The 8,174-nt window shown below is 44.3% G+C and overlaps 2 protein-coding genes across 6 annotated transcripts; both read left to right on the forward strand.

Moving 5' to 3' along the window:
• Positions 1 to 542: 542 nt before the first annotated feature.
• LOC124658671 (probable protein S-acyltransferase 19) lies at positions 543 to 5,333 on the forward strand. Of its 5 annotated transcripts, XM_047196838.1 has the most exons (10): positions 543 to 961; positions 1,976 to 2,089; positions 2,214 to 2,612; positions 2,864 to 2,932; positions 3,010 to 3,081; positions 3,215 to 3,337; positions 3,489 to 3,569; positions 3,662 to 3,856; positions 3,987 to 5,055; positions 5,130 to 5,333. In XM_047196838.1, exons 1-9 carry the CDS (start codon positions 917 to 919, stop codon positions 5,004 to 5,006), a joined length of 2,118 nt encoding a protein of 705 aa, XP_047052794.1. In that variant the 5' UTR covers positions 543 to 916; the 3' UTR covers positions 5,007 to 5,055; positions 5,130 to 5,333. The 5 variants fall into 5 exon arrangements, with proteins under 5 accessions (XP_047052794.1, XP_047052771.1, XP_047052844.1 ...); XM_047196815.1 differs by having other exon boundaries at positions 3,987 to 5,333; XM_047196888.1 differs by lacking the exon at positions 3,010 to 3,081 and having other exon boundaries at positions 3,987 to 5,333.
• Positions 5,334 to 6,735: 1,402 nt separating this feature from the next.
• On the forward strand, positions 6,736 to 7,983 carry LOC124650299 (peroxisome biogenesis protein 1-like). Its single transcript, XM_047189848.1, has 3 exons — positions 6,736 to 6,951; positions 7,285 to 7,458; positions 7,709 to 7,983. Exons 1-3 carry the CDS (start codon positions 6,736 to 6,738, stop codon positions 7,952 to 7,954), a joined length of 636 nt encoding a protein of 211 aa, XP_047045804.1. The 3' UTR covers positions 7,955 to 7,983.
• The last annotated feature ends 191 nt before the right edge of the window (positions 7,984 to 8,174 follow it).

Genomic DNA, 8,174 nt, shown 5'->3' on the forward strand with positions numbered 1-8,174 from the left:
TACTGTACCACGTAGTATCGAATCCAACTAACATTTAGTATAGTAATTCTGTCCGTTTCCAGAGGAAAAATACTCGCTTTTTCTTTTGACATGAAATACCTGCGAATTTAAGACTAGTCATAGTGGGAAATAACATAGAGTAGTAACATGCACATGTTACTACTCTATGTTACTACATTTATAGTGGTTAGTAACATCAAAGTAGTACTCCCTCCTCTATGTTACTCTATGTTTTCTAGGGCGGAGAAGAAGGAGGACCACGAAATTGGTCGGGAGAAGCGGGAGGGGGTTTTCGCAAAAAACCCGATCGGCAGGTAATTCTAGTCGGAGGGAGTATCATATATGTCTTCATTAATTAGCTTATAGACTCATTGTACCTTGGGAAGTGTGATGTTACAGTAACTAGCTATGTTACTCCATCCTCCTCTCTCCTCATTAACTTACTGCCACGTAAGCAAATTTGCTGAGTTGGACACTTAGTTACTAGTGAAGTTACTCCCACTATGAGTAGTCTAAGAGGCAGAGCAGAGAGTGAGCCGAGAAAAGGCAAAGCTCTCTGCTGCACATCTTCAGTTCCGAGACTGAAGCTCCCTTTTGACTTTGCTTCAGTCTTCTCTTCTCTCTCCGCGGGCAGGCCACGAGATTCCTCCGCGCCAGCCCTCAACTGATCCCCAACTAACAAGCACCGAGAAAGCAACGGAAACCCAAACCCGGTAAAAGATAATCGCCAGGAAACAAGGAAGAAAAGAAGGGAGAGAGAGTTTGTGTGAGCGTGAGTGAGGTTCGTTCTTTCCTTTTCTTTTTATAAAGAAAGAAATCTCCAGCCTCGTTCTGTTCGTCTCCGGTCTCGAACTGCCCTCGAGAAACCACGGGCAAAGGCGGCGAGAGAGGAGGGAGGAAGAGGGGGCCGCGCGCCATGGTGAGGAAGAACGGATGGCAGCCTCCGGTACACACATTCCAGGTGAGATTTTCGACGGCCTGTTTCTCTTCTTTCTTACAGTGGTAGAATTTACTAGGCGAGTTCAGCTCATGCGGACTGCCTTGCAAGGGCCGCGATAAAGTCGGGGGATTCGGTTCAGATCAGCAGCGAGAATTCAGTTGATAATTCGTCTTCTACTCTCGTTGTGTCGTTGATTGGAGGAGATAAATGTCAAATGCAGCTTTTTAATCGGAGTTCAGTCTCTAGGGCGCAATGCCAGCGTGGAGGATTCTTGCTCCTGGTTTATAGCAACAAGGGACCTGTTCAAGATCTGCGTGAATTTTGTGTTAAAAGAAAAGAAAAAGCATGTTTGGGAGAATTATCTAGGGCAGGCTCCTTAAATTCCTGATTCCCCCATCTACTAGGCATGAACCTGGGTTGTCTTTTGTAGTCTTGAAGCGGGGACCCCCTTTGGTTTCATCCTATTTATCTGGATGATCCCCTTTGTAATCATGGATTGGCTTCTGGTCCGCACAAGTCGACTGAAATTGGTGCAAAGGGAGCGAACTTATTTGGTTCATTCACATTTAGTAACCAGTAGCTCTAGCTCCTGAAGTAATGCCTTGGCCATGGCATTGGTTATAGTACTGTACTACTGTTACTTAGAACTAGTACTAGCTTTATAGTGTTTGCAAGTTTCCGGACTTGTACCATTTGATTCTACAATATGCAATTCCTCTGAAATCCAAACTTTGTGTTTAATTGTGCTAAAAGAGAAGAAAAAACTTGCGGTGTTGGACTGTTCCTGTCTGTAATGCCCTGCAAAGACAAGACCTTTATTGCAATGTCAGAAAGCAATACATATGCGACAAATTTGGGCGGTGCGTTTCATAGGTTCTGCTATCGATAGTTGGTCATATGCCTCTATGCGTTTTTCCATCCCACATTTTCCGGTTCACCTTATACACGGATAGAAATTTCAAATATGACTTGAAGTTGACCATTTCATACTTTTGGACCGGGGAATGACTATGTTCTTAATCTCTTATTGAACAGATCGTTGCAATTTTTATTTTCTTACTTCTGGTGGCTGCTTTTTACGCCTTCTTTGCACCATTTTTGGGAACACAAATCCTTAAGTATGTCGCAATTGGTATCTACACTCCTGTGGTAAGCCTGCCATATTGCACCTATATTGTATTTATTTCTCATCATTTAAGGATTGTTACTTTCCTCTGCTGTTTTTTACGTTCTATGTGTTTACTATTTCAATTCTTGGTGGCAATTCCTTCAGGCAATTGCTGTCTTCGTCCTTTATATCCGGTGCACTACTATAAACCCTGCAGATCCTGGGATCATGTCAAAGTTTGACGATGGTTATGTCAATGCACCAGAAAGTAATGCTGGCTTGCAGGGCACAAATTTGCCTGGGAAAACTGGCATTGCTACTGGAACAAACTCCCCCACATCTACTTGTAGGAGCTCTCAAAATGTGCGTTCTAACCAAGGAGATTTAGCGGCTGTAGATACAAATATAAATATAAGTGTGCAACCACCAAGAAGAAGATCAGGGTGCTACATTGGAGGCTTCATTTGTGCTTTGTTTAGTAAGGAGGATTGCAGGAAGTCTGATGATTCAGAGAATGAAGTTGATGGAGAAGGTGCACTGTTCTGCACATTATGTAACGCTGAGGTACAGTCATATATGTGGATGTTTGAATTTGAAATATTTTATTTCCCATGTCTCACATCTTATCAACAGGTCCTATCTGTTTAGCGTTCTGCACTAACTTTGGTACAAGTAAAAAAATGAAAACCAACACCGCCAGATCTTGCTAATTTACAAAAAGAAAGGAGTCTAGAAGGGCTTGCTTTATTTCTTATACGAAGCAAGAAACTTGGTTGCAATATAGATCTTTCTAACTTACGTAGAAAACATTTCAGGTTTGTCAATTCAGCAAACATTGCAGAAGTTGTGACAAGTGTGTGGATGGATTTGATCATCACTGTCGGGTATTTCTTACACAGAAGCTATATTTTCCTTCAGTTTTTATTTGCATATCTGATTTTTTTGTTTGCATCTGCTGCAGTGGCTAAATAACTGTGTTGGACGCAAAAACTATTTCACATTTATTGCTCTGATGACTACCAGTCTCCTCTGGGTCTGTAAAGTGGTCTTACCTGATACCTAATTGTCACCTAAATAATATTTAAAATAATATAGCACTTTTGCAGCTTCTATTCACTTATCATCTGCTTGCTAAGCTAATTTATTTCTGACCTCATGTATGACAGCTTGCTATTGAAGTTGGGATGGGCATTGCTGTTTTTGTTCTGTGCTTCATCAACAAGAATGCTGAAAAAATTATTCATGACAAGATTTATGGATTATCTCGTCCTGCATTTGCAGTTATTGTGGTAAGCTGTCATTCTTTATTTCCGTAACTATTAAATTTTGGAGATCATGATTAGACGCCTAAAACTGTATAGCCCTGCAAGATAATTGTTCCACTATTTTTTTTGTATGACCTTGCCGTTAGCTGACTGAATGTGTATTTCTTATGTACAGGGAATATCTACTCTTCTGTCTCTAGTTGCTTGCGGACCTTTAGGAGAGCTGTTCATCTTCCACATGCTATTGATCAGAAAGGTTTTCTCGCAATTCCCACCTTGCGTAGTACGTATTCAAAGGTCCTGTTTTTTTATTGGATTGTTACATTTCTTTTGCTTGCTCTGTGTCAGGGGATCACAACTTATGAATATGTTGTCGCAATAAGAGCTATGAGTGAAGTACCTCAAGATGAGGAGGAAGAAGAGAGGGTAAACATTATTTATTCCCCAACAAACTCAGCCACTACTGGATTCAGCGCCGGAAGTTCTCTTGGTCTTCACTACAAGGGTGCATGGTGCACACCTCCAAGGATTTTCGTTGATAAGGTAGCATTGGACGACGAGCATACCCGCCTTCTGAATTTTAAGCTTGCTAAGCAATCTGATATTGTATCTTTTCGAGAGATTAGTATTTTTTTTGGAGGCTTTATTGGTGACTTTTGTGCCTATGTTGAAGCAAGACGAAGTTATCCCACATTTGGAGCGTGGCGTGATACCATCTACCATCGACCCTGATGCCACAGGACATGCTGAAAGACCAAACAAAGCCAAGAAGCAAGTCAAAATCAGTTCATGGAAGCTTGCGAAGCTGGACGGCAATGAGGCGATGAAAGCTGCTGCAAGAGCTCGGGCATCGTCCTCCGTCCTCCGACCCAGAGATGCCCGCGGGGGCCATGATGCCGACCTTAGCTCCAGCGGCAACGGCAGTGTCAGGAGCAGCATAAGTGCTGATTACAGCGCAGCAAGGGAACAGAGGGGTGGCCTGAAACTGTTTTCTCTTCAGAACTCGTATCCTCAGAGCCTCGCTAGCCACGATGACTACGAGACTGGCACGCAGAGCGCCAGCAGTGTGGGCAGCCCGGTCCACATCCACAAGCTTGCACCTCACACGCAGATCAATATGCCATCATCCCGCCCACCTCCACCACCAGAGAGGCCAATACCAAGGCCGCCTGTTCCTCCAACTAAGCAGGTCACCAACCCAATGTTCCAGTCAGCGACGTCCTACGTTAGGGAGAACCGAAGAGCATCAGTTGTTTGGGATCAAGACGCCGGTCGGTACGTGTCGGTAGCACCCGCACCCGCAAGACCCAGGGGAGCTGATGGCCGCGTTGCTGCTGATCAACCGGCAAGAGCACCGCCTTTCTTGGAAAACCCAAGTGGTGAGCCAGGCAGCAACAACAACCGTGGCAGAAATCTCACACCGATGAATGTATCTTCTTCAGCATTGCCATCCGGACAGCCTTCTGAGTGGCTGACACACTCTGGACAATCGATATTCTTCGGCGGGCCTGTTATGAGCGCCGCTGTAGCTGGATCTCAAAGGAATGAAGCGGACACGAGAGCGCAGCCAGATGACAGGAGGGAGCTCAATGCTGATCACCACGATGCGAGGGGGGAGAGGGGGCGAACCACCCAGTCCTTCCCGTCGTTTGCTCCTGAGGCGTTTCAGAAGAACCCACCGTTCAACAGGTGATGTCCACACCATTAGCTGACAACAACTGTGCTGCTGCCTGTGTCATGATGAGTCGATGACACGCCAAGAAGACTCTTACAGCTGCAAGCAGATAAGAACCTTCAAGGACATGTTTTCAGAAAAGAGTCTGAACTGAGCACAACATTTTTCTTTCTCAGAGGACTGAGTGGAGATGAAACAGAAATCAGAAAGCAAAAGTAGAACAGCCAATTGGCTTTGATGTAAATTGGTTGTCCTTTCACTGTTAGCAACGATTTTTCTGGTGCTCGATAGCTTGGTTTAACAGGAGTTGAAAACATGATATGATATGAAAGTGGGATTGTTTAAGCTTTGTTCAAGAAATAATCTGTGCAGGATCGTCTGTTGCCGCTCTTTTTTTTTGCAGGCAAAAAGGGGACTTTATTACTCACAAAGGGTTACAGATCGATCAAGCTCGAGGAACTGAACAATGTCGCCAGGCCCCGAGCCTAACCAAGTGACACAAGGCGAAAGTAAAAGGAGATATATCCAGTGTTGAGGCCCTCACCGCATCCACTAGCATTGAGCAGTCTGTTCCAATGTTGATAGGAAGCTTAGAGCGATGCAACGCTAGTTGAGCCCTTCCTTGCATGCCTTTAGTTCAGCTTCAAGAGGGGAAACACAAGACGAAATAAAGCGACAAGCAGTGAAAATTAAATTTCCGAACTCGTCTCGCAAACAGAGCATCATCTCCCTTGAAAGAATCATCGATCGTGGGTTTCACCCACCCAGTCGGGGGTTTACACACACCACGGTTTATCTGGAATCTTCACTTTTGCTGAACGATCTGGATTTTGAGCTGACTCTACCACAAGTTGCTTTCCTTTGATAATAGCCTCAACTGGATGATCCTTCATGTTCCGTAAGGTCCGCAAATAGCTGCAAAGAAATCTCTTTGAACCCTCAACCGATGGCAAAGGTTTATCACGAGTTACCTCATTCCTTGCAAACCAAACACGCCATGCAACCAACAGAATGTTGTCAATCATGTGATCTGGAGCTTGTAGTAAAACTTCTTGGAACCACGTTGGAGAGCGAATACGAAAATCAGACGCTCACGGTTGACCCATGGGAATTTTCTCTGACTAATAGAAATTTAGCTTTTTCTTGTGAAACTCGTATTTAAATATATGTATATACTTATAAAAAAGACCATCATCGTGTTGCTACTCTCTGATCTGCCTTGCCATAATTTTAGGACCCCGTTTTTTTTTGGCGAATAAGATTCTTAGAGCCTTAGAGGGAAATTTTCTTTCAGACCGTTTAGAACAAAATAATAGATATCCTACATTCCTGTGAATTCCTATGAAATTGACCATTCCATAGGAGTAAAATACAGTACTTATGAAGGAAACCAGACATGAGATCCTGCCTGTATTCTTCATTCTGTTCTATGGTTCTTGTGTTTTTTCTGCGTGACATGACATCCAAATGATAGTTTTAGAGATTTTTAATTTTGGTTTTGATTCTTGTAGGATTCTGTGATACTCCATGACATGTCAAGTTTTGCGCCTTTTGTATTCCTTCCAAACGGGACTTACCATTAATTCCATCCAACTATTTCCTTTTGATGAAAACCCCCTATCCGCACCGCTATAAAAGGCAGCTCCACGGAAAAAAATAGTAAATCAGCAGGCAGTTGACTTATTTGACCATCCGTCCGAACTCCGAACAGAAGGTAAATCCATCAGTCCAACTCCGGCAGAAGGGCATGGGGAGCGGTGGTGGGATGGAGGTGGAGGTGCGCGTCGTCGGCGGCGCCCGGAGCTGCTTCGTCGCGCTCCCGCTCCACCTCATCCAGGCCCTCTCCCGCACCTCCGCCTCCGGCGACCTCCCGCCCGTCCTCGCGCTCGACCTCCGCGCCGCCGCCGGCGCGCGGTGGTCCCTCGCCTGGTCCGGCGCCGCGTCCCGCTCCCGCGCCATCGAGGTGAGTGACGACCCTGTTCCGCCCTTCATATATATATATTGACGGCAAAGGCTTCGAACCTCCGGGACTCCAAATTTACTGGCACCGTTCACCGAACTAATGCTAGCTTGGGAAGTTTTGGGGATCAAACTTTTTCTATCAAGAACTTTCTAGAGTAAATGTCGTCATCTAATCCAATACTAGTTTGTAAATTGCCGACCCTGGGTTGCAGAATTGCAATGATCATCTCCGATTATCCTCAAATTGATAACCTTAAACGCGCTCTCTACATTGCATAGAAATAAGCATGCTCCGGGTATTTGCGGCATGACCTCAGATGGTGGAGCCTTGCAGGTTGCGCAGGAGCTGGCAGAGTGCATTTCACTGCCTGATGGAACGGTGGCTCAACTCAGCGTAGCTCGCTCTCTGACCCGAGCTGACTCGGTCAGCATCGAGCCCTTTAGCGAGGATGACTGGGAGATACTGGAGAGCCGTGCCGATTTGGCTGAAGAAACCATCTTGCAGCAGGTATTCTATGCTTTCGGTACTAGTTAGTTTATTTCCCGCGCTTGCTGATTTCATTGGCCTACTGAAGTTTCTAAGCTCTATCGGAAAAATATCTCTTATTATTAATCACATGTTCCCCTGGCTGTTAATTCATGTCTTGCAATGAATTAAATCATCTGTGCAACACGCTTCATTATTTTCCATATTGCTTATTTACAATTCCATGTTCAGTTCTAATGCCTGAAATTTCTATTTTGTTCTTTTCAATTAGGTCGGTATTGTTTATGAGGGCATGAAATTCCCGCTGTGGTTGGATGGCCATAATATTGTGAAGTTTGTCGTGGTTTCATCTAGCCCCAAAAAGTCAGTTGGTATGATTTCTTTTTCTTCATTCACTTGCACGATATGTGTTACATCATTCGGATGGATGCTCCTTTGGATGCCCATTTACATACCATTGTGTTCACAGGTTGTAATTTCCTCTTCCCATATAATCACTAGGAATCGGTTGTTGTAACATAAATAATTAAACACGTCCGTTGGCAAGTTTTCACACGTATACTAGAAAGTAGATAATGCCAAAAATTGGTACATGTATAATAATATAAAAACATGTTTAATTTTTTTTGAATAAACACGTACCGAGTGAAGGTGCCGAGAAAATGACGACTAAAGTATGCAATAATGTATTCCTTCCCACCGTCTTCTTGTGCCAACATTTCGCCGATCACTAAATC

Source organism: Lolium rigidum, chromosome 1 (genome assembly GCF_022539505.1).
Source record: "Lolium rigidum isolate FL_2022 chromosome 1, APGP_CSIRO_Lrig_0.1, whole genome shotgun sequence".
NCBI classification, from domain to species: Eukaryota; Viridiplantae; Streptophyta; class Magnoliopsida; order Poales; family Poaceae; genus Lolium; species Lolium rigidum.

Coding starts and splice junctions, on each gene's coding strand:
- LOC124658671 (XM_047196815.1), top strand. CDS start 917: ATGGTGAGGAAGAACGGATGGCAGCCTCCGGTACACACATTCCAG. Junction 3,082..3,214: donor TGACTACCAGTCTCCTCTGG/GTCTGTAAAGTG, acceptor CATGTATGACAG/CTTGCTATTGAAGTTGGGAT. Junction 3,857..3,986: donor CAAGGATTTTCGTTGATAAG/GTAGCATTGGAC, acceptor CCTATGTTGAAG/CAAGACGAAGTTATCCCACA.
- LOC124650299 (XM_047189848.1), top strand. CDS start 6,736: ATGGGGAGCGGTGGTGGGATGGAGGTGGAGGTGCGCGTCGTCGGCGGC. Junction 6,952..7,284: donor CCCGCTCCCGCGCCATCGAG/GTGAGTGACGAC, acceptor GGAGCCTTGCAG/GTTGCGCAGGAGCTGGCAGA. Junction 7,459..7,708: donor AAGAAACCATCTTGCAGCAG/GTATTCTATGCT, acceptor CTTTTCAATTAG/GTCGGTATTGTTTATGAGGG.